Source organism: Leuciscus leuciscus (assembly GCF_965113295.1).
Source record: "Leuciscus leuciscus genome assembly, chromosome: 2".
Lineage (NCBI taxonomy): Eukaryota > Metazoa > Chordata > Actinopteri > Cypriniformes > Leuciscidae > Leuciscus > Leuciscus leuciscus.
The window spans coordinates 34,868,313-34,894,943 of record NC_138726.1 but is presented as its reverse complement, the minus strand read 5'-3'; the positions used below and the strand labels follow the sequence as shown (position 1 = coordinate 34,894,943).

The 26,631-nt window shown below is 38.3% G+C and overlaps 1 protein-coding gene and 1 long non-coding RNA gene across 7 annotated transcripts in view; both read right to left on the bottom strand.

Moving 5' to 3' along the window:
* The window catches only part of phf21aa (PHD finger protein 21Aa), a 33,762-nt gene extending 15,593 nt beyond the window's left edge, over positions 1-18,169 (bottom strand). For 3 of the 6 annotated variants that reach the window (XR_014203685.1, XR_014203686.1, XM_082161760.1), the window contains exons 1-9: positions 17,893-18,169; positions 7,606-7,660; positions 6,997-7,086; positions 6,820-6,852; positions 6,638-6,703; positions 4,047-4,190; positions 2,925-3,170; positions 2,561-2,644; positions 1,000-1,257 (exon numbers count right to left, since the gene is read on the bottom strand). Coding sequence is in view for 4 of the 6 variants with exons in the window: in XM_082161760.1 (XP_082017886.1) it covers positions 1,000-1,257; positions 2,561-2,644; positions 2,925-3,170; positions 4,047-4,190; positions 6,638-6,703; positions 6,820-6,852; positions 6,997-7,086; positions 7,606-7,635 (951 nt within the window). In the remaining 2 variants the exon portion in view is untranslated. The remainder of the gene's footprint in view (positions 1-999; positions 1,258-2,560; positions 2,645-2,924; positions 3,171-4,046; positions 4,191-6,637; positions 6,704-6,819; positions 6,853-6,996; positions 7,087-7,605; positions 7,661-17,892) is intronic. The other 3 variants (XM_082161762.1, XM_082161761.1, XM_082161763.1) reach the window with 3 other exon arrangements.
* The window catches only part of LOC309492753, a 149,548-nt gene that overhangs the window by 22,333 nt on the left and 100,584 nt on the right, over positions 1-26,631 (bottom strand). The gene's annotated exons all lie outside the window — the stretch shown is intronic.

Sequence of the window (26,631 nt, the reverse complement as noted above, 5' to 3'; positions counted from 1 at the left end):
GTGTGTGTGTGTGAATAAATCCAACCACCCCTGTGAAAGATTTAAGTTTCACTTTCCCTGATCTGTGACAGACGAGGAGCATCTTGGTGGCAGGGATTACTTAATGTCTGGACTGGAATAAGAAAATCTAAAGTGTGGATGCACTTTGAAATGGTAAAAGACGATCCAAAAAAAGTAAAATGCAAGTTGTGCCAACAGCTCATGTCCTACCACTCATCAATAACAAATATGGCTTTCCACTTAAAACGGGCAAGTATCTTACCAATAAAGACGGTTCACTCTTTTCATATATAATGGCGCTTTTAATTTACGAATAGCAATATCATATGTTGGGACTTAAAATATGTTCGTCTTTTTTTCTAGATCCACCCACAGTATCAGATGTATTTTGTGTGATGGTCTGTATTTCGATCGCGGCTTTAAAATGTTATGAGAAAACGTTTTACCAATGTTTATCCACCACATTACCTTTTATTTAAACCTAAATAAGAAAGCCATTGTCAGTTCGTCTGTCAGTTGGCAGGCAGTTTTGGTCGCTTTATTAAAAGTTGTTGCTGTGTGCAGTGAGTCAAATAAAATAAAAATAGTTTTACCCTCCTGCTGACTACCTAGTGTCGTGCCCCTCCCAACCCATTCACACACACATAGATGATTCGACTATAGAAAGATTAGACAATTCTGATTCGAATGTGTAAATCCTTAGTCGGGGACACCCCTAGTGGAAACAAAACAGTTGTGTTGCTTAATATGTCTGTGGAAACCGTGACACATTTGTTTCAAGATTATTTGATGAATATAAATTTAAAAAGAACTGCATTTCTTTGAAATATAAATAGTCATTAGTCTTTTGAAATAAACCTTTGAACGATAGTGCACATAGACAGTATTAGAAGGAGATGGACCAATATGGCTGATTGAACTGACTTTCCTAAAAGAAACTTTCCATGTAATTAATGTTTTTGAGTAAACTTAAATACATAAAGTGTTTATTTCCCTCACCGTGTTGTCAGAGCTTGGTCTGTTGTGAGGTAACTGCTGTGTGCGTGTCTGCACAGACGGCTGCATGTGTGTAGATGGGGAGATCAGGATGCTTGTGTTTTTAGAGCTGTTGGGGCAGGGCAGGCCATTGAGGATACGCATCTGCTGGACGTGACCAGAGGAAGGGAGGGCAGTGCTCAGTAACACCGGTGACTGCAAGGTTTGCACAGAGATCTGACCAGCAGCTGGAGACAAAGACGCTGGGGGTTTTTGCCTGACCTGCTCACACACAGGGAAAAAAAGACATTTATTTGTGGAATAAATGGAGAAATAAAAGGTGGACCCAAGTAGTGAAAAAAAAATTACTATCAGAAAAGTGATGCCCAACTCAGTGGTTTAACAGCAGCAGAATTTCACATTTAGACTCTAGTATACAACAAACAACAAATATGTTACCTACTATTCCACAACACCACTAACACCAGCTCCACTCCAATGCAAATAAAAGTTGTCTACTTATTGACTATTATTTTATAATATAATTAGTCACAATAAAATAATGTTTCATTATTTATTATGCATAACCTTATCTCCTGGTTTTCATCCATCAAGTTCTGAATAAAAAGATAAAATAATAAAAATAAAATAAAGAGAGAGTAAAATAAATGCAAACCTTCAATTTGTAAAGGATGTAATTCGCTGAATTGATATATCTTTTTCAGCTAAACAAATATATTATGATATACACTATCAAAATTTTGGGGTCAGTAAGGTGTTTTTGAATGAAGTTAATAGTTTTATTCAGCAAGAACACATTCAATTGATCAAAAGCGACAGTAAAGACATTTGTAATGTTACAAAATATTTATATTTCAAATAAATGCTTTTCTTTTCCACAAAAATATTCAAGCAGCACAACTATTTTCAACACTGATATAATAATAAATGAAAAAAATGATTGAGCGCCAAATCAGTACATTAGAAATATTTCATGGATCATGTGACACTGAAGACTGGAATGAATGATGAAAATTCAGCTTTGCCATCACAGGAATAAATTCTATTTTAAAATACACTCAAATAGAAAACAGTTATTTGAAACGAATAATATTTGACGATAATTACTGTTTTTACTGTATTTTTGATCAAATATATAAGTCTCGGTGAGCATAAGAGACTTTATCTTACCAACCCAAAACATTTGAATGGTAGTGTATACCGCTATGTGATTTTGGTTATACCAACCAACCCTAGCATATATGCACACACACAACATATACCACAGAGAATAGCAGAGAATACTGCCGGAGAGAAATCAGGGATAATGATCACTTTACTGCAGGGTCAAAAGCAACAGCCAAAGCAGGAATTGCAAATGTCACGACTATGCAAGCACACAGAAATTAAATCCAGAGCAAGAGAACAAGATGGGGCAAGAAGAAAATAAATCACACAGAAAAGTAACACCTGCAGTAAAAAGATAAATAATAAGACATATAGATGCACACTAACACTTAGCAGTTAGGGTTTTTCACTAGCCCAGCCAGGCATTAGGGTGTGAAGGGTTTCTATGGAAACAAACCTGCGGTAGAGTGGCTGGTCGAGTTGTCTGTCTGGTTGGTGGGACAAACTGAGGGACTTTGATTGTTTGGGAAGCAGCTTGCACCTGTGACAAGACCGCCCATTTAGACACCCTTACTTAACTAACCTGTCCAACATACATCCTACAACAAATAACTTTAACCATTTAAGCCACAGATGTAATAGAATAATTGTGTCTAAAATCTAAAGAACCAACCCTGAGCTCTTGGGTTCTAAATTCTAAATCAGACAGCCTGAAATTTCTTCCCACCTCATATGCAGTTTGCAAAACAAGAGGGAATAAGAAAACAAAACTCTTCTTGTTCTGTAACAAGAGACTCAAAACAGCTTTGAGAAATACTTACAACAATAGTGCTATTGGATATGACTCGTACTGGCTCTGCTCCCTGATGGGTCGGTTGGATGACCGGCTGGAAGTTTACTGGGGATTTTTGAGGATCTGAGCTAGGAGGGCCTGCAAGGAGTGCGTTGCCAAGGGTTGTCACCACGGTGATAGTTGGTGCTGGTGTCATGATGATAGGTGAGGAGGGGGTGGCAGCTCTCAGTACCAGAGGTAGAGTCTTTGAAGCAATGACAGGGGGCACAGAGCTCTACAGGGTCACAAACACATACACCGTTGGAAACATGATCTTTTTTTCTTTTATAGGCAAGTTCTTCTTACTGAACCTAATGATCTGCCACTCATCTCCTTATAATGAAAAATGCTACTGTGATAATGTCACTGGAGCTACTGAGAGTATAAATGTCACTTTTGCCTTGATGACATATCTAAAAAGAAAGTGACACATGTCAGAGCTTATTTTGGCACCACACAAAAACCCAGTCGGCAATCCCCCATCCCCTGCCCTCAAACCAAACTGCACTGAAACCATGACCCCAAAACCGCAATATGAACCTAACCATACAAAACTTCAATCATTACACCCCTAGTAGCTACTGAGTCTCTTAAGTTCAATTCATGAATAAATCATTCAGATCACTGACACAAAAAGAACTGATTCATAGAATCTACTTCTCATGAACTTTTATGAATATGCCAAAGAGAGCTAGGGCAGATGTCAAGTGGATAACAAAATTAAACTTTCAGCTTGTTCCAGACACAAAGCAATACTATGGACTCCGGAGTAACTTTACATGGACCACTTTTATGGTGCATTTGTGCCCTGAAAGCCTCAATGATTAGCCTAATCACACATAAAAGTGCAACCAACACAATACAAACAATTTCAGAATTATATTTCTATATGGACAATTTTTATGACACTTTTAGGGTGTTTTTTTGTTGTTGCAATTTTGGCATTTTTCATCCCTTTTGTGTTCTCCAATAGAAAGAAAGTCAAAAGTTTTTGACATGGAAAAACATGTTTTTAGTTTTTGGTGAACTAATCCTTTAAATGTTCAGCAAAGACAAGGCTTTGTCTTAAAAGAAGTCCCTTGAAGCAGTTTTCTGTGTGTTGTGTGGGTACCTGTGGAGTAGTGAGGCTGGCAGCAGACAGAGGTGTCTGTGTGATGAGCAAGGTAGACGTTTGCCCATCAGCTTGCAGCGTCTGCAGCTTCATATCTTCCTGTTTCACCAGTAGATCTCTCCTTAACTGCTCCACAACCTTTTTCTGAGGGAGAAAGAGAGAACAAGTGCCTGTTCATTTTTTGTGTGTTCTGTCACTTGTACCTGCAATGAAGTCTCTAACACTCATGCTCTCTTTTTGCCTGCTGTTGTCATGTTGGATTTTGGCCCGTTTGCACTGACAGCAAGTGAGAACATGGAATCCCTACAACTGAACTTCACTCTCTCTCTCGTGTCTTTTTCTCTCAGCCAGGGGGCCAACAGTAATCTACCTTCAAAAACATCTTAAGTGTTTTAAGAAACCGGATTATGGCATAACAGCATGAAACATTTAGCAGTAATAAATTAGCGAGCCATGTCCAGTATACAGCTGAAAGGACTGTCACCACATTTGCTTCTTCAAATAATTAAGGACAGATATATTGAAGTAAGAAATTGAAGTATTATAGATTCATATATTATTATACCCATTATAAAGGTATCCTTTTACAAACATTTTCTGTTTTTATATAAGGATATATATATATATATATTGTATTTTACAGAGGTGCTTACAAGTTCTAGTTTTATGATTGTTGTAGTGTATTGTTGTAATGTTTAACTCTTTTTTTCTAGTTTAGAGCCTAATAACATCTGGCAAAGGGACTACCAATGAAAACTAGCCTTCGGGCTAATTTGGGTACATTTACATTTATGAATGTTAATTAATGTACACTGTCCATTTTCTAAATAAATAAAAAAAAATAAAAAAAAATATATATTTTGTTTCTGACTGTGTTTTTGTTCTTTAGTAGTAATAATGTGTTTTTTTCTGTTGAAATACTTCCTTCTATATACTTCCAGTTTCATGCGCAGAGACCTTATTGACTTTTATTGTATGAACAAAAACATTCTTTAAAATAAGTTGTATTCTGCAACTGAAAGTAAGCCATATAGGTTAAGGAATGTTTTGAATAAATTTTTTTGGGCTGACGTATCCTTTTAAGAGTCTAAACGATGACAGATAGCAGACTTATTAAGAAACACCATTAATTATACTCCATTTGATGCTGCCAGTGACACAGAAATTCACCTTTAAAGGGTGAAATGTTCATGTTTAAACTTATGATACATCAAATCTTTTTTCTCTTTTAGAAGAGTTCCAACATAAGAAAAACTAGATCATCAGCATTTATAAGAACACGCCTACATTTGCATAACAACTCAAAACACTCTTAGGCACAATTTTAAAATAAAAATGCTTTAGTGACGTGTGGCAGGTTCTTTAGTAACTTACATGATGATGAACAGGAAAGAAATGGAAGTCTTAAGTAAACGTAGAGGAATGAAAAATAAAAGTTCTAGCTGATAATAAATAAACATACTTGCACACTTATTGAGCTCTGTTATAACTGTGCAAATGAGAAATTACAGTGAAAAAACAATGTGATTCTAAATGACATGATCATTCCTCGAGTACTCTCTCAATGCAATTCATTTGAAGCCATTCACTGTTTGTGTTACAGTTCAGTATCAAAAAATGTGCACACACACATAGACATCACTACGTCACAAAGCAACATTAAAAGAGTATGGATCCATAACAATCATAAAGAGAAGACAGAAGGAGGAAGATATATAAAGTTTACTGCATTAAGGCTTTACTTAATGCAGGCTACAAATGTGCAATACAGCTTGTTTGAGTTCAGCCGAGTATGTGTTGATTCTGTAACCAGTTAAGACAGAGTGACAGTTACATTAATGAATATGAACACAACCCCCCAGCACAGTCCTCTCACTGATTATAGCTTTAACAGGCTTCCTCCACCATCTGTTAGACTCACATACTCCTAGATCTGGGAGAATTCCACCGGACACCGAATATGTTTAAGCGAGGAAGGCAGCACACTTTATTAAATAGTGCTGCAGGCTGATACATTTCTGAAGCTCTGAGAGGGTTGACTTATTCCCTTTTCTCTGCAGAAGGAGAGATGATCTCAGGTGTGTTTTTCCCCCTGTTGGTGGCAGCTGCTTTATTCTGTTACTTTAAAAGACTTTAAGATGCTAATTAAAATTAATCTCTGCTGCCACTGCCAGCAATCTACAACACATCTTTCTCCATCTCCTCCACAGAACTTCGGGTTCTGTACAGTTAGCTCACTCGAACAACAGTACGCCACGTAATCATCCCCAGACATTAATCATCAGTAACAGAAATGTCAAAGAAAAGGGGGAGAATAGATTTGCGCATGTTTGTGTGTTGGCAAATAGTTCATTTGGCAACACAAAACCACAATGCACAAATCACACCACAAATGTTCAGCACAATACAACACAAAACAATGCCATGATGTAACACAGGTTTCATAACCAAACAAGATCGCCTCATTTTCTCGGGACACACAAGGAGGTAAAGACTTTCAGACCCCAAGTAATTGAACTGATCAAGACATGTGTACGTTCGTGGAGAACACTGATATGGCAGCAGGTGTTCTCTCAGAGAGCAGCTCTCACCTGCCGCTCACTCAGCGATGTGATCTTGGCCTGCAGGTCACGGAGCTGCAGCTTCAGATCTGCATTCTGTACAAAGAACACACACACTCCTCCCTAATACACTAGTCCAGTGGCCGGTATATGAGAGCGTATCGATCAAACAGTAACGTAAGTGAGGGACATGTTCAGTGAGGGAGACGCACCTGTGGATCTTGCTTCATCTGGCTCACGAGTTTCTGCAAGAAAGAGAAGAAAGTTTTAGCACTCTCAGGAGTGGGTGACACATGCCGATGCAGTGACCTCTAGAGGACGACGAGTGTACTGCAACCGCAACAATTACACACTCAATCCATGGTGTGTGGGGAGGGCGGTGGGGATACCTGATGGATCTGGATTTCCACTTTGAGTGCTTCTTGTAAATTTTGTAGTTCCATAATCGATCTCTTCTTCCCAAAACCCAACACAGCTGCCTGGCATATAAAAGGAAGAGAGCAGATATTCCTTCATTAATTGAGATGTTATTGAATGACTAAGTATATAAAAAAAGAGGTAAAAGAGCTTTTTGCGGTCTCACAGTGTGCATGACCATGCCATGACAGATCTGTTAGTGTGCTTGTGCGAGTGTGTGTAAATCTGCTCAGTGTTAGTAGGATATATCTCTGTGTACTGATTCAATCAGAACTACTCTCATCAAAATCCTGCATGAACACCACGGATCAAACTGAACAGCACTCTTTTGCACATACACAATCCTGTTTTCTCCTGCTGTCATTCTTCTTTGAGAGGAAATGATGCTGACGCATGCATTAACTGTTTCCTTCTCTCCTCTACAGAACTGTGTAGCTATGCTGCTGTTTTGAGTAATAGTACAAAGTGTAGTTCTGGAAAACATTGAAATTAATTAGCTAGTCAATGAAACGCCATAAAGCAGACCATCACAGTTGTGTCAGAATGTGTGCACCGCCTTATGACAATGGTTTATTCTATACCTTCCCAACGTCTGCCGTCTTGAACACCATCCAACTGGCAGAGTGGGGGGTGGAGCTGGAATAGACAAGAGAGGATGGTAAGGACTGGAGCACACATACATTTACACACAGTAGCGCTCCAGTTAGTGACAAATCTACATCATAGCAATATTGAGAAAAAAAAGATGTCAGCAGGAATATTTTAAGTGCAAGCTTTGTGGATAAAGTTTTGGGCTGCATGCAAATATTGCAGATTCAATCCCAAATCGAGGGGACGCAGAAATTGGAAGCTTACTAGAAAAGAAAGCAATCCTTCTTTATACACAAGTTAAACACTCAAAGGGACAATTCACCCCAAAAATGAAACTTCTGTCATCATTTACTCACCCTCATGTCACTCCAAACCTGACTTATTTTTCCTCTGTGGAACACAAAGAAGTACCCCGAATATTACTGAACCCCACAGACTTTCATTGTACAGGCAAACACCTCTTCAAGAAGTCATTCAAGTTTGGAACCACATGAGGGTGAGTAAATGATTTTTGGATTTTTTTCAATCAAGGTACCTGAAATGGACAACTACAAATTGCTTCTGTGAAAACGTTTCCCCTATACAGCAAGAAACTAAGTTCCTAGCACAATGTCCTGAAACAACATTTACAGAGACACACAGAGACATGAGGCGTTTCTTAACACCAAGTATGCAAAGTTCGGACTTGCCTCCTTGGTAGTTCGGACTTGCCAAGTTCAATTTAGGAGAAAGAACTCCGGAGGCTCGGAGGACGTAAGTCAGGTAATTCTACAAATGGAACAGCAGCGTTCATGATATCGTCACTCAACTCACTCTGGCTACTCCGGTTATCTCAGTATGTATATTTTAAGCAACAATAAAATGAAATATGTTATAAAACACCACTCTGCCTCGTTTCGTTAAACAGTAATAGCCACACAAATGTGGTTCAGGCAATGCTTACATTGATTATATACATTGAATATTAAACATATTAATATATGCTTAAGGCAAAAGGCCTATGTGAATATGTACTCTGATTATCTTCACTGTAATAAAATGAAATGTGATACAAAACACAACCCTGTCTCTTTTTGTTAAATGTCAGTTTTAATGATCAATAATAGCCATAATAAAAATATAAGTAAAAGGTATAAGAAACTGTAAAAATAAGAAATAAAGACAACCAAACAATTCAGTACAAAATGTACAAAGTCCGCGTACTCTACTCAGAAATGTACTCTAGTAGGCTACAACGGTAAAGTTAAACAGCATATATATATATATATACAGTGAGGAAAATAAGTATTTGAACACCCTGCTATTTTGCAAGTTCTCCCACTTAGAAATCATGGAGGGGTCTGAAATTGTCATCGTAGGTGCATGTCCACTGTGAGAGACATAATCTAAAAAAAAAAATCCAGAAATCACAATGTATGATTTTTTAACTATTTATTTGTATGATACAGCTGCAAATAAGTATTTGAACACCTGAGAAAATCAATGTTAATATTTGGTACAGTAGCCTTTGTTTGCAATTACAGAGGTCAAACGTTTGCTGTAGTTTTTCACCAGGTTTGCACACACTGCAGGAGGGATTTTGGCCCACTCCTCCACACAGATCTTCTCTAGATCAGTCAGGTTTCTGGGCTGTCGCTGAGAAACACGGAGTTTGAGCTCCCTCCAAAGATTCTCTATTGGGTTTAGGTCTGGAGACTGGCTAGGCCACGCCAGAACCTTGATATGCTTCTTACAGAGCCACTCCTTGGTTATCCTGGCTGTGTGCTTCGGGTCATTGTCATGTTGGAAGACCCAGCCTCGACCCATCTTCAATGCTCTAACTGAGGGAAGGAGGTTGTTCCCCAAAATCTCGCAATACATGGCCCCGGTCATCCTCTCCTTAATGCAGTGCAGTCGCCCTGTCCCATGTGCAGAAAAACACCCCCAAAGCATGATGCTACCACCCCCATGCTTCACAGTAGGGATGGTATTCTTGTACTCATCATTCTTCTTCCTCCAAACACGTTTAGTGGAATTATGACCAAAAAGTTATATTTTGGTCTCATCTGACCACATGACTTTCTCCCATGACTCCTCTGGATCATCCAAATGGTCATTGGCAAACTTAAGACGGGCCTTGACATGTGCTGGTTTAAGCAGGGGAACCTTCCGTGCCATGCATGATTTCAAACCATGACGTCTTAATGTATTACCAACAGTAACCTTGGAAATGGTGGTCCCAGCTCTTTTCAGGTTATTGACCAGCTCCTCCCGTGTAGTTCTGGGCTGATTTCTCACCTTTCTTAGGTTCATTGAGACCCCACGAAGTGAGATCTTGCGTGGAGCCCCAGTCCGAGGGAGATTGACAGTAGAGGTCGACCGATATGGGTTTTTTCAGGCCGATGCCGATGCCGATCTTTTGAAATCCGGGTCGGCCGATGGCCGATTAATGCTGCCGATTTATTTTGGCCGATATTTGGCCGATTATGTGCTTGTTTTTAACCTCTATTTGAAAGATAAAATATAACACAAATAATTACTTAAGATAGACAAGATTTCTCAACAAAAACATTTATTGAACACTTGACCAATCTGCACTTGTTGTGACCTTGAGATATGTTTGGTAATTGTACCTGAATGAATTAAATTAATTTGCTACATTTCAGATTAATATATTTGTTTTGCTTAAAATTGTAATTAACAGTAACGTTAACTTAAACACTTTGCAGTTTGAATGATGTCTTGTAAACAAAATGACTGAGTATGTTTTTATGTTTCCACTGTTCGATCGCATCCGCGCCTCACACACACACACACACACACACACACACACACACACACACACACACACACAAATATAAGTAAACACTTTGCGACTTTAAACACACGCGACTTTTCGATCGCGCCCGCGCCCCTCTCCCGAGTCTCCCTCTCCCTCTCTCTCTTCCACACACACACACACACACACACACACACACACACACACACACACACACACACACACACACCATACTCCAGCATTGCAATCTTTACATCGCAGCCTGCTTCAGAGCTAAGGCGGGGCTACAGATTAGGTGTCCCCAAAGAACTCGCGTATCTAACAGTAGTTCCGCAGTACATTAATTAATTTGCACGCGAGTTTTATTTATTTTTATACCATGTATTCTCCGTGTAAATGTATACACCGAACCATGACGCCCGTACCGTTTCGGTTCAATACGAATAACAGTTACATGTTCCACCCCTAGTCTACAGTGAAATACAGTCACACATTACACTTTGGCCAGCATTTTAACCGTGTTTAATCCAGCTACTAGCTAACAGTATGCTAAAGTTAACTGCTGACTAGCGTCACGTTTCTAACGTCCGTTTTCAGAGCATCCAAGAGAAGCACAGGCATAACAGTAGCACAGAAATACGCATTGATATTCGGTCTGGTAAATAACGGTCGTTAAGGCACCAGTGCCGTATTAGCACCGGGTCTGTCTGTAGCTAACGTTACCCAACCCTAGCGACGACGCTAGCAAAGCAAAGCCAGCCCTTCACTAACCTATGGTCACTTTTTTATTACTTATTTCTCTGCATTGAGTGACAACCCTCTCAAATATAAGACACACAAAACAGAACAAATAAAAGTATCAGATTCTCTGTCTGTAATTGCAAAATTCTTGCTTACTTATTGTTGTGACATGATAGCAACCCTTCTGCTGTGCTAATGCAACCTCAACTACGCTATCAATATCCACCGAACGTCATGTCGCCTATTCATATTTTTTCTCGAAGTTGGCAGTAACATATCAAAAGGTTTTAATTAAATATAAAGGAGTTTTCTCCAAGGAACTTAGCTCCTTCCTTAGGCACTGGATGAGGTCTGCTCACTCTGCTGGAGAATGACTCTAGGCGCAGCGTGCGTCCACAACAACAACACAAGGCTGCCCACAGATGCGCCCGCCTAATAATCGGCTTGATATACTGGATATTGGCCGATGCCGATTATGTTAAAAAATGCAAAAAAATCGGCCGATTAATCGGCCGACCGATTAATCGGTCGACCCCTAATTGACAATCATGTTTAGCTTCTTCCATTTTCTAATGATTGCTCCAACAGTGGACCTTTTTTCACCAAGCTGCTTGGCAATTTCCCCGTAGCCCTTTCCAGCCTTGTGGAGGTGTACAATTTTGTCTGTAGTGTCTTTGGACAGCTCTTTGGTCTTGGCCATGTTAGTAGTTGGATTCTTACTGATTGTATGGGGTGGACAGGTGTCTTTATGCAGCTAACGACCTCAAACAGGTGCATCTAATTTAGGATAATAAATGGAGTGGAGGTGGACATTTTAAAGGCAGACTAACAGGTCTTTGAGGGTCAGAATTCTAGCTGATAGACAGGTGTTCAAATACTTATTTGCAGCTGTATCATACAAATAAATAGTTAAAAAATCATATATTGTGATTTCTGGATTTTTTTTTTTTTGATTATGTCTCTCACAGTGGACATGCACCTACGATGACAATTTCAGACCCCTCCATGATTTCCAGGTGGGAGAACTTGCAAAATAGCAGGGTGTTCAAATACTTATTTTCCTCACGGTATATATATATATATATATATATATATATATATATATATATATATACATATATATTCGAGAACAAATGATAGATTCATGAGACGAAAGATCACCCGTTAAGACATACACAAGACAAATTATATCTCATGTTTAACCACTACAGAGACATCAGAGCCAGCGGCAAACGTCAGAAGGACTAGCCGCGGTACGGCTGTTCCAGGCGGGGTTAATGAACGCTGAGCACCTAGTGAATGCCTGGACCTCAACACGCGCTAGATCAAATTTTCTTTACATGCTTTACAACATTTACATTCTACAACTATATTCTCACCTGAAAAACTCTTAAAACTACATTTTGTGACACAATGTTAAATTACACGGGTTTTAACCTCTGCTATTGACGCTTTTTGGTTGGTGCTAGATGCATCTTGGGATACTTGGCTGACTCAAGTCCGCACAAGTCATCTCTCGATGCATACTCGATAAAAGGGGACGATCAAGAACACATCCGGGGATTTGCACTGTGCTTGGCTAACGTGAACATTTAATTGAAACAGTACTTGGGCAGCGAGTGATGATGTTTCACAAGTCCACAAGAACAGATAAGAAAGCATATTAAGACACGGCTAAAGTCCCTTGAAGCAAGTCATTTCACTTGGCGGCCATATTTGTAATGCCCCCTGGCAGCTATTTCCAGCCTTGCAAATACAGCTCTAATAACTTGTACTTTTCAATAACATATTTCAAATCAAGAATAAAATCATAAATTGTGCTCAAATCACACAAAAAGTTTTGGGTTTTTTTGACTGGTCCAGCTAAGGAACAAGCACGTTCTATAGCAAACTAAGAGGCGATTGGCTCATTTAACAGCTACACGTTGAGTTGTGAAGCCTCCATCAAAAACTGTAAAGCAGGACTATAGCCACCATATATGTTTTCCTCCATTTCATACATGTACAAGTGGACTGTCTCTGTCTTATAACGTCTTTTGGAGTGGAATTAGTTGATGCCAGTGCAAATTTACTCACTTCCTGCTTTCTCTGGTTTGTTTGAGCTGTTATTTTTTGTTCTCAGTACTTGTGTCTCACAGAATCAGTCTCTGTCTCTGCCACAGATCATCACTCTTCTCATCAGAATGAAAGCAGAGACTACCAGATGGGCACTCCACACACAGAGAGCTTCTCACTCATCTACAGAGTGGCATCCTCTATCTGTAGCTGCACCAGTCACTGATCTGATATTTAAGCAAAGTAATATAAAAAAATGAATACAATGAATCTTACAAACCAGCAGAAAGTAGATGTAATGTGTCCTATTGGTCCTGCATTATAAGTGTCCACAGCAGAGCAAAAGAGGGCTATTTTCTGGGACTTCTGTATTCAGTAAGGGCAAACAGCCAAAGTGATCATAAACACACACTACACCTGCCTGATCAGACTGGCACACTATACCCTAACCTGTTGGCTCAGTAAATGTGCTGAAGCACAAGTAATTCGGAGCTACTCTTCAGAGAAAGGGAACATTTGATACACCCTTCCTTGTTCTCTGTCCAATGCTTGCACTCAAACCTAATCAAATTTAACCAAACTTTTACAATGCCTCTACTCAACCAAAGCAGTTTTGCAATACCGCCCTCTACTCAAAGCAGCTTCATTACCACGCAATACACTCATGCTACACAGTCTATATGTTAGCGTTTTCATAAGCGCACGTGTTGATACAATCCTTTATGATGATAAAGGTAAACAGACTGCTGTCTGCAATGACTCTTACCCAGCTCTAAAATGTCTTTAGCATTCTTAAATTATATACATTACTAGAGTGCAGCAGAGATTACATATTTTTGTAGGCCAAACGCCGGAAACAAGTTAGCATTTTAGCACTTCCAATTTCATCACCCTTGATTAAATGCCTGAAATAAAGTGCGATAACACAAGCTCAAGATACTTTCATGTCTTACGAAATAAAATACATCAGTAATACCACTAGCTTTTTCTTGTCTTTCACTAATCCGCTTTTACAGCCTCATTGTGTTTATAATTATGCTCTTTCAAACTACTCTAACATAAACGTAAAAAAAAAAAGTGTTTTGTGTTGTGTTTATTTGTGAAGATTATCTCGATGAATAAAATGTGTAAGAATCCTGAACTTTTGCTGGTCACAGAGCTTATTTTCTGCAATAATCCAAAAGCCAATGGAAAATTGGCCTACAAACATACATCACTGCAGCACTCTATTAAGGGACCTATTATGCCAAATTAAATTTTACATGGAGTTTTAACATAAATGTGTGTCGGCAGTGTGTGTACACAACCACCCTATAATGATAAAAATACACTCACTCCTTTTTTTTTATCCCCATAAATCATAAGCAGTGTCTCAGAATAAGCCATTCAGTTTCTATGCAATGTGACGTCACATTGAATAGGCCCCAGCCATGACTGCCAATGGACTCAGCTCTATTGGCCTTTATCACGGTCCGCGTATTGTTACATTCTGCTCCGATTAGTAGCGTAAAGGAATTTCCAACTGCATTATTGTCAATAGACGGACGCCAGTTTTAAGAAGAAAAGTAAACTAATTTAGTTGAGCTTAACAATAAACGTCAATATTTAAATCTGTTTATTTAGACTTACATGATACCCTACTATTTATGTCATCTTTTATTTTATTGTGTAACACTATCAGAGAGATGCGATCCTCAGCGCTGCCAGTGCTGTCATGGGATTAACGAGTAGCACACAGCTCAAGTTACTGCCAGAGGAATCATCGGACTGATTTAATTTGATTTTTAATGTTATTTTTGCGTCAAAGTATGACGTATGGCGTTCCCCTTTAAATCACAAAATATGCGTCAGAATATTGAGACACCTTTTTTCTTTGTTTCACAATACCCAATGAATCATTGTGAACAGATGTTGGTGTCTTTAGAAGAAGTTTTACATAAGTTTTAGGAATTTTCTAACAAATCAAAACAATCCCATACTATGGGCACAGCCATTGATACAGGCTGCAGCAGAAGTGGTTTAACAACACGGAAGTGTGATAAAGGCCTATTAGCATAGACCCCTCCCTGAGTGAGCTATAAACAGTCCGCCATGTTTATCTCCTTGCCAGAGTAATTAACAGCAGCATTCAAGTAAGAAATGTATTCTTATTAAAGCTACTAAAGTTATTCAATCAAGGGCAGTGAGTGATTTTCTGGTTTTCTTTTGTTGTTTGATTAATATTAACAGCATATCAGTAGGTACTGAATATTACACTGCTTTCACTAACACACAGATCTAATATTCACATGCGATTTCTTTACTCTCGGTTTACATTCACAGACATAACCGAGTCCGACTGTTAATGTGAACTTTGTGTGTTTCTGAAATAACCTTGTGCTATGTGACAGTTGAAGCGCAATAAGACGTGGAAGAGAACTTAGTTTCATACTCGCGGGACGCACCGTCTGACAGCCAGCTTTCTGTGCGCGTGCTTTGGATGTGTGCGCTCAGAAAACCATACATCAGAAGTTTAAACAGATATGGCTTTAAAACGCATGCAGATAATACATTTTCATGGTGATGAAGAACTGCAATGTCACGTTAGCTTAACCGTGATTGAGCTGAAACTTCACAGAGACATTCTGGGGACACCTGAGACTTTATTACATCTTGTAAAAAGGGGCATAATAGGTCCCCTTTAATATGGGGGAGAAGTATTAGAAACAAATTGGAGCAGGGGTGAAGAGGAATGTCAGATATGTCAAATTGTCACGGTGGTTAGGTAAACTGCTGCTTAGATTGCGTCTTGTTGAAACTATATTCTATAATTATACTCTAAACTATAAATTTCCACTTATTGTAGTCTTTATAACCTTTGCATCACTCCATCAATCTGTTCATAATCTTCTGTCCAAGTCTTCAGAACATCCATCCATCCATTCTCCAAAGCCCTGCACGGATGGCCAGTCTCTTCAGAACAGAGTAGCATAATTCAAATGTTTAAGAACTAAAATCCGAATATTAATTAAAATTTTAGGGCATAATTTTAGCTTAAGCAGAAACTCTGCAAGTAAATTCCTGTCTGTGCTTTATTGGCCAAAGTCCCCTTATTGCTGAGAGCATGAACATATAAGCCTACATCATGTTTGTATCTGGATACACATTGTGAGTATCTATGACACGTTTAATCCTTAAATGGTTTATATATCCTGGGGGAAACAGACATTTGAGAAACTGGGGGGGAAGGCAGGGAGTGTGTGGGCCTGATGTCTGAAAAAATACTGAAAAAAGGAGGCCGCGAAACCACTCAGGTCAAGTGACTTGGTATAAAAACTCTCACTGGCAACTGGCATCCACTCACCATCTTTATGTGAAAGTAACATGACGACAGCATGCAGTGAGAAAATCACTAAACAGGAGGTAAACACTTATCTTTTATACAATATACAACTGTGTGTGTAGAACTGAAAATAAAAGCAATATTTATTAGAAAATAATGAAACTACATTATTGAAGTCCTGATTTATTGAAAAATATAAATTAATTAATGTATTGCACATTAAATGAAGAAATGTCTAACTGGATGAATTTGGTGACCCATTGCAAGAAAAAAGCAGGTGGAGTTAAGAGGAAGAACAAACATAAAAATGGCTGTACAGTCAACATAGTTGATAATGGAAGAGCACAGCCGCACATTAATAAAACATGACAAAGCTGAAGAGAAGAAAAACCTGTAGGCCTATTATTTTATAACTTCGTAGGCCTACATGTAGCAATCTTAAGCTAAAAAAATTATCAAAAAACAGGGTGTGATTTTTTTTGATGAGGAACAACCATACTGTTTGACGGCTATAGTATAGTACTAAATCTAATAACCAAAACAGCACTAATTAAAAAAAAAAAAAAATACACATTGAGAGACTGCGAAAAGAGCTCATGACGGTCCAGTCGTTAAAGCGGACCGAGCGCCATCTGAAAGCTTGAGAAAGGTCATCATCATCATCATCATTAGCGTTCCAACGCATCCACACCGGAAACAGCGCCATCACTTTATATACTCACACAATCACACATCAAACTCACAACACAAGGGCCTACAACTTTCCTCCACCTAACCACAGAACAGATTTTGGGAGACTTCATGAAAGCGAGCTCGCGTTTGTGCAGATATGTCAAGGCGTGGTGCCGAGAACACGAACTGGAAAAAAATCTTTCATGATCACACGTCTTGTCGCCCTAGCGGCTCTTAACAATAATAGTAGCTCAACACATCAAGAGTACCGATACACACTTTATCCTGTTTATGGCTCGATATTTCGTCCCTTGCTCTAATGAATGTAAATGTAAGCGCAAAGTGCATTTATAATGGCATCCCATGACTGTTTCACGGCATGCTGTGAAAACTACGGCACGCGCTGGAATCACATTTTCAACCATATTATTCCAGTTCTGTTGAGCAAGTGTCGTTTAAAGGGTGTTTGGGTGCCATTCGATGCGTTATCGTGTAACGGTTGTAAGTTATAACGTTTCGTTGACTGCAGCTGCACTCTCTCGCTCTCTCTCTCTCTCCTGCAACTCCTACAATAAAGAGAAATGAACAAAACCCCCCTGCGCTGCCTCTGCGCTTTCACATCCACTCAAATCACTACCAGCAGAATCAAATAAAGAACGCTAAAAGAGTTGCAAGACACCGTTCCCAAAAGTTCACAAGATGAAGATGAAAAAACCGAGGTGCACTTACCCTTGTACTCACTCCTCCAGCAGTCAAACACCGATCTTCATACACTTACACACACACTCACCAATTATTTAAATATATATCTACAAACAGCCGGGCATTTCACCACTAAAACCTTATCCCACGGATAAATTCGCTCCCTTTTGCGCCCTAAAGTTTTGTACAGTGTAACAGAAGGAATCTTCGCTTTGTTCGCTTGATTTTTAACCAAAAATACATAAAAAGACAGAAACTGATATACAAAACAAGAACTCTTCTTCCATCCCATTCACCCCCAGCTTGTGCGCTCGTTGTATCAATGCGCGCAGAAGAGAGATAATGGGACAGCAAAACCATGCCGTGTAACGCCCAAAATAACTCGCCCAACATTACACATTATGGATATCATTGGATATTAATTTAATATTGTCGCGAACCGGGGCGAAAGAAGTATTACCGAGCACGAAATAACACTTAGAAGAAGAGAACTAGTTTATGTAACGGTGCGGCGAATTTATTTCACTTTGCCTAAGGAACGGTTGTAGTGCGCCCCCCATTGCCTAGGGAAAAGTCCCGGATGTAAACTCAGTGAAACTCATGTTGAGTGAAGTTACAATAATGTGCATCCAGTGTGGGCCAGATATATTGTTAGTATAACAGAGAAGAAATTTGCTGTCCACGTATTCACAGAAATAACTGTATTTTAAGGAAGTTTTTATGTTTTATCCATGATAATTTCAGTAAACATATTATATCCCGCCGTCAGAGCTTCTTAGACACATTTAAAACTCAACGTTCCAGTTCAAAATGCTATAAACAAATGTTTTAACAATTAATTTTAAAAGCATTTTATTTCGATCTAGTAGTATTGCATGTGATATGACATAGGCATATATTTTGGGTTTCGTGTGATGTAGCTGGAGTCTTGTTCAAGTGCTCTTGATGCAGTGCTATGCATTAAATAATATGTTATGTTCGATATAAACCATTTTCATTGCACATTTCTTTTCAATCACTGTGCAATATAATCTATGTGCTATAGGTTCTTCTGTGATTTTGTTGTGTATAGTGTTATTTTGTATAAAGAGAGATTGGTGAATACACACTATTTTTACTTACTACAATTATTTTTCTTTATTTGATGTCAGTAACTACCAAAAATGCGACCAGTTTTCTAGTGGCATGAGTTATGAGAAGTGAACGGCAGGGGGAGACAGAGCGCTGTGTTTGTGAGCGATCAATCCTGCTCTCTCAGCACCGTTTTCTTTTCTAGGCCTTTGCCTCCTAAACTGGTCCACACTCTTCGTCATCAGCACCACTGAGTCATCGCAGTTCGCTTTGAATTATCACTCGGCACAAAAAGAACAGGAAGTACGAACCTCAACATTTTTACATCCATTTAATAATGAAATACAGAGCAGAAGAGTGACATCACTGTCGAGACAGTGCGAACATAACATGCTGAAGCAGTTGAAAGTAATATGAGAGATGAGAGAAGAGCATTTTACCAAAGAAAAATATCTTCTGTTGTGGTTGAAAATGTAAACAAAAAGCTGAAAATAATGGCAAACCAGCTACTGATGTTCTAATGAATGTAATTGTATCATTGCTTTCCATGTGTGTGTTTAATTACAGAGCTCTTCTCTGATGTTCCTCTGTTTCTTTTCCTAGCACTCTTTATTTGGAGGCAGGATGAGTTGAGGCTGGCTGTGTATTGATCTTATATAATCCACACATTTCCAGGAGTGAGGTCAGTGAAAGTAGTTTTTTTTTACTATTCCTGGATATGCTATGCATACTGATTCATTGCCTTTACATTACAAAGAAATGCATAAACGACACTTTCTTACCAAAGCGCTCATGTATCTGGGAATACACAATCTTTTCTTCCCTAATGTTACGTATATCTGGCTTTTCGAACCAGAAAAAATGTAGGGTGGGCCTTGATTTTGTCCATTGGGAATTGATTGGATGGTTGTGGTTTGCTGCTGTGATCTCATGTGAGTGACAGGTTGTCCCGCCCTCGCACCATTAAACACATAATCAGAGAAGAGATGGCTGCATCCGAAATTGCAAACTTCCCTACTATATAGTAGGCGAAAAACAGTATGTGTCTACTCAGTCAGTGTGTGAATGTGTTTATGAGTGGGCCTACTGTGAATTCAGACATACTTTTGTCACATAGTTTTTCGCCTACTATATCTGTGAAGTACATATGTGATTTCGGACTCAGCTGATGTCGTTGCAAGAGGGAGGGGTAATTATTTTAATGAACAATTATGAGAGCACATGAATTAAAAATAAATAATGATGTGCACGGATGAATCATTTATAATAAATACTGCAATATTCCATAAAAAATCATTTTCAATTTTGATTTCATGGGGACTCACTCGACCCTTCTCGACCCTATACTATCCATTGCACAGCAGTGCACGAGGGCAGCCATCAGAATCCTCAGCAGCCTCTAGCTTTCTTATTTCATCTAACACAATGAAACATCAGCTGGCAGTCAGTGACTCATCCTCTTCAGCTCTTGTGTCATTAGACCTCATGTTTCCTCTCTGGCTGATTGTGATTGGCTGTTGCGTCTGTGATCTTTGTGAAAGACATTGATAGAGTATAATATTGGATTTTACACTGCACCTCCATACTAATCCGAGGTGACTGATCTAAACAAGACTCCATTTATCAGGAAGTCCCATGCTGCCAGAAACTGAGTCAGACATTCTTTTTGTCAACATGTGTTTACATAAACTAAAGAGCAAAGGAGGCTCTCAGTGTTAATGAAAGGACGCATGATAAGGTGCTTAGCATCTTATTCCCAAACAATGTATTTAACACAGGCATTATACAGTTGACGAATATCAACGCAGACACCATAACAAACAACATACTAAAACCCCTTATCAATAAAGATCAGTCTTTCCAACAGCTGTTATAGTGCATCTATTTATAATCTGACTATATCGGTTTGTGTACTGCATTGTATAAAGTGTTTTGTATCACACTGTGCAGTATAATATACTCTACCGTTCAAAAGTTTAGGGTTTTTTAACTCTTTAACTTTTTAATGCTTTTATTCAGCAAGGATGCATAAAATTGATCAAAAGTTACAGTTTATACATGTTTATAATGTTACAAAATATTTCTATTTCAAATAAACACTTTTCTATTGAATAAGAAATGTTTCTTGAGCAGCAAATCGGCATATAAGAATGATTTCTGAAGAATCATGTGACACGTAAGACTGTAGTAATGATGCTGAAAATTCAGCTTTGACATCAAAGGAATAAATTACATTTTAAAACATATAGACAACAGTTATTTCAAATGATAATTTTCACAATATTACAGTTTTAACTGTATTTAAATTTCTTAAAGGGATACTCCACCGTTTTTTCATATCGCTGTAAAAAGTCACGCCTGATCCTCTTCCCACTATTGACAGAAGTGAGAGGAAAAGGATCAGGCGTGACTTTTTACTGCGCCGAGTCGAAGTACTCCCAAAAGTGCTATTCCGCCATACATTATAGTTATCCTTTTTAACCCGCTTAGAAAAGCGCCACGTTTTATTTTGTGTCACCATACTTGGTCGTATAACTACTCGTGTAACTGTTTTTAAATAGGAAAAATTTTGATGTGTTTGGTCACTTCTAAATTCATTGCTGTTAGATACCATTGAATAAACTGGGCTAAGCTGAGTGCTATCAAAGTGTCACCGCGCGCCAGAGCGATTAAGTGCACGCACTGAGATGAGAGAGGTATGTATCAACTCGTCTGAGTCAAGGGAATAACATAGTTTAATATGAAAAAAACGGTGGTGTATCCCTTAAACATATTATTATTCAAATAATTCAAAATATTATTTATCAGATAAATCCAGACTTTTAAATGGTTGTGTACCCTATACAAATTTAATGTCACCGTCTGTGTGGCAAAACATATTCTTTTCTATTCTGATTTCTGACGTGACATGTCATCATTTCCAGAGTCTAGACCTGAATGCTCTATCAGATCCTAGAAGCAAAAGGTGTATATACACACAGTATGCTGTTGTTGTCACGATTGGCTGTAATGAGCACACAACGAAGGAAAGTACAAAACAAAACACACTTTATTAAATAACAGACTAGGAACACACAGGAGATCACAGGAGTAATAAGCATAGATAAACCACCAAATCAACATAGACGAGAACCGACGAGGTATTGAATTGAACAGGGAGAAAATGGCAAGCATAAAGAGACACAGGTGATAAACTTAAGTAACCATAGAAACAAATGAGGACATAATCAGTAATTAAGGAAACTGAAACCAAACAGAGCGGGGAAACAGGAACAAAAGGAAACAGGACATAATTTCTAAATAAAAGACAGAATAACAGAATCTAACCGTATCAGCTGTAGTACTACCAAAAAAATCATGATCCTAACCTTTATCTCCATAGCGAAATCTCAGTTGGCCAGACAGTGAATTATCTTTCCAGAATCTTTAAGATATTGGTGTCCATGACTCCATGAGCCTGGAGACTGTAGTGTAAACTGTGAGTTTTTTTAAAAGCTTAGTGCTCATAAAGGGCTGTTGAGATAGTATTCTCACTTAGGCTTGGACCCAGAAACAGCATCACGACGTAATGAGCAGAAACATATTTTCCTCTAACTAGACTGCAGTAGTGAGAGAGATATGTGTGGTGTTAATTTGAGTGGCACAGAGTAAGCAAAGCTGCGTTCAGCTGCTGAGAGTGCTGTGATCTGACATCTATGCTGAAGATACTAGCTGAACCACAGTATCACTGCTGCCTTAAACCTCTCATCAGGATGACCACATCCTTCACTCTGAACTCCATTCACTGACCCAAACCCTCTGACCTTACACACACAGAGAAAAGGAGAGATAGAATTAGGAAAAGAGATGGTTTCCTTCCATCTTGCCTACCACATGGCCCTTTTTTGCATACTGTATGTTTCTGTCTCTTATATACCCTGTAATCACTGTCTGCCTGCTTGCTTGCTTTGTTTCTCTTTTTTTGTTACTCATTTTCTTTTTAGTTGAAGTATGGTTTGTAGTGTATTTTGTCATGATTGCAGGACAAGAACTAAAACTGTAACAGGAAAGTACAAAAAAAGAAAAACAATCAATGGTGATGAGCTACGCTGTAAAATAATAAGGAAACAGCTTTTTGGAGTTGAATTCATCCACTTAATATTTCTAATTAAATGTATTCCTTAAACATAAAATGTAATGCAAGTTTGGTTAAGAATTCTGTACAAATCGTTACATTTATTTAAATTGCCAATGATTGTTTGCTTCATCACGTTTTCTTTAAGAAACATACGAAGAGTTTAAAGTGCTTACTATTTAATGAATAAAAACGGCTTCAGAATAGAAACACTACAACAATGAGGTATATATTTGGCTATATTTTCACCAAAAACATTTTTCACCAATTATTTACTTGATCTAAGAATTATATAAGGGAGTCTAACCTGTGGATTATTACACTAAAATAGGAACAGTACAGAAACTCTGCTATGCCAATGCACGAATTAGCAGAACATTTTAAAACTGTAGCCGGCAGGATTCTTACCAATGCCAGCAATTCCCCAGAGATTTTCCACTGTGAATTGTGTGAATTTTAGGGCACAATTAAATTACTCATATTTCATCCTTAATGTTTGCAGCAGACTTAATGAATATAAATCCCAATAGCTAAAACTCTTTACAAGCTGTATGTTTGAAATTCAAATGGGAAAGGCTGCTGTGAAGTGGTTTTTGGATAACAATCAGACACACACACAGAAAACCCAGAATATGAAATCATTCTAATTCTTCACATGGAAACTGACACATCACTTGTGCATGTTTCTGCTAGAACAAATTGCTTCTAAACATTCAGTTTATCAGTTCTTTCTTTTCTTTCTTTCTTTCTTTCTTTCTTTCTTTCTTTCTTTCTTTCTTTCTTTCTTTCTTTCTTTCTTTCTTTCTTTCTTTCTTTCTTTCTTTCTGTGCATTTCTGGATGTTTTTCATTAATGCTTGCATGTGCATGTCTAGGTGTCTGTGTGTGTTAGATTACCACTTAACGTTTTTTATGTATTCTGCATTAGATACAAATTATCACTTTGTTCTATTTCGACTGTTCAAAAATATTTAATCTTTTCCAGTCCTTTCGATTTCTGAATAAAATGACCATAATAAGAGCAGCGAGACAGTCCTGATGACTTGGGCAGACCTCAGGCATCCCTGAGGAAGATGCTGTGAGGCCAGGGATCCCTCTTGTGGGAGTCATTTCTGACTCATTTTACAGGGGTGACACACTGGGTTATGTCAGTGTGTGCTAATATACAACAGGGGCAACTGGTATAGATTGTGTGTGTAGATGTATGTGCGTTTGTGTTAATGTTGTGGATTTAACAGGCACACTTTGTGAGTTATGTTCGTCTTGCTATCTGGGAGTAATCATGCACACCCTCACAAAAATGGCACTGTAGCATATACGGTCTTCTGAAAAGAAGAGGGAAAGTCTGAATCATAACATTGCAGAATAGTCAGGTACATCTGTGTGGTGTGTGAGTGTAAAGAGAGCTGATAGCTTTATTACTAGTCATCTCTCCATCTGTTCCTAAATGTTGCCCAGACTCGTGCTGAGTTCATCTACATTTGTTTGCAGCACACTGATGAAGAAACCAGATCAGACAAGACCAGACTTCAAATAAAAATCTCCAGACCTCACACACCATACGCAGAGGAGTTTGTCATAATAGATCATAGTGCTTCCTCAAAGCACATTGCAATGTTACACATGTAATCGAATGCTTCAGGGAGATTAAATAGCATTGTTAGCTGCTGAACATTGTGTGGACCGATTGGTGTGCAGGGAAAAGAGGTATAAAACTAAGATGTTACATTTTTGCGAAAGGCTATTGAGGTTGAAAGTAATTAAGGGCTTATGTAGTTTTGAATATATAATTAGAGATTTGAAGTTTGGATAATAACGGTATGTTGGCTTTGTCATGGCAACAAATTTAATTGTCTCAAGTAACTCTTTCAAAACACTTAATTATTATAATGATATCAATTCTAATCAGTTTGATTCAGTTAATTTGTGAGTGTGTACATGTTTACATAGACTCAGTTTTTTAAGCAGACGACCCGTGATTTTGTGCGGGCATTTTTGGAAGAGATTCAAATATGATTTAATAACAGTTCAATTCGGTTATATTACAGTAAAATGTCCAGTAAAACTAGACAGAAACCTAATTTAAGTTACCGAAATCCAGACACCACTTTCATCATGCTGTGAAATGAAGGAAAAAAACTATCACTGAACTAAAAGAGGAATGGAACACAATGCCTTGATTAAAAAGGGAGCCATAGCTTTATTATTTTAAGGATTATTCTCATGGTTTGGTGGACATTGTGGTTTGTGAATCACTTAGGAAAATGACAGAGCTCAGAGTGAAGTAGACTGTTTCTGGGTCAGTGTGCAGTGCTGCTTCAGTGGGGGTTTCAGCCTCCTCATACAGACCAGCCCCCCCAGTCTTCTGCTATTATCCCACTCCCCCAAACACACACACACCACATCAGAACCGTGCGGCCGTGTGCACAGTTCTCCACCCTCAGAAGAGTGTATGGTAGTGCTGCTGTTGAACAGGACTGTGGGAGCAGAGAGTAGACACACCCTTCTCTTTTTCTTTCAGACAGGCAGACACACTGACCCCATGGATTGATATAAATATACGTCTTATTGCTGGCTGCTGCTGGGGTTTCTGCCTAAAGCGTCTCATTTTGGCTTCTGACCGAAATAACAAGTAAACCTCAGAGAGTAAAAGATACAGAGAGAGAGAGCGAGAGCGAGAGAAGGAGAGGGTATGTAAGGTGTGCATCTTAGACAATGAAGAATTTGGACAGAAGAGGGAATTCACTCCAGCGGAAAGCACACACACATAAGACTCTGAACATAACACACACTTTTTGTTCAAAAACTGAGGCTCACACTTTTCCATTTAGCTGTGTTCCGATTCACAGGGTCCCCACACACATATACAGCTATATGGAAAAGTGGAATAACTATGATTTCTTTTAAAAATATTTTTGAAAAAAGTCTCTAATGCTCACCAGGGCAACATTTATTTGATCAAAAATAAAGTAAAACCAGTAATATTGATGTTAAATATGATTACAATTTAAAATAACTGTTTTCTAGTTTTATATATTTAAAAATGTAAATTATTCTTGTGATGGCAAAGTATATGTATGCCATTCATATATACGTATAACAATAATTTACTATAATGCCATTTTTATGTGTGTGTAATGTGTATATTTATTAAAAACAATATATTGTTTTAAATTTAACATAAAATCAAAACTATGTTTTTAATACATACAAATATCTTAATTAAAATATATAAAACATAATTGTTAAATTATTTTAATATATTTTGTCATGTTTGTCACTTGATAACTTATTTATAAGAGCATAAACCTAGTGTTTTTAAGGTATGATATTTCAGTTCCCGAGGTCTTTTAGATGAGTCACTTGTCTCTAACCCCCTCCACTGACAAAGTCACATTAGAATATTCCATGTTGTTTATGTGAGATTCATTGAGATCCGCTTCAGCTGGTGAGTGTGTTTATCAAACTGCATCTTTCTCACAGGCGTCATAGGAAAATGTCAGGATCACACGCATCCACACACAAATGAAAAGGTCATCCCCTCACAGCACATTCTGTGACCTCTGAGTCTGATCTGGCTCTG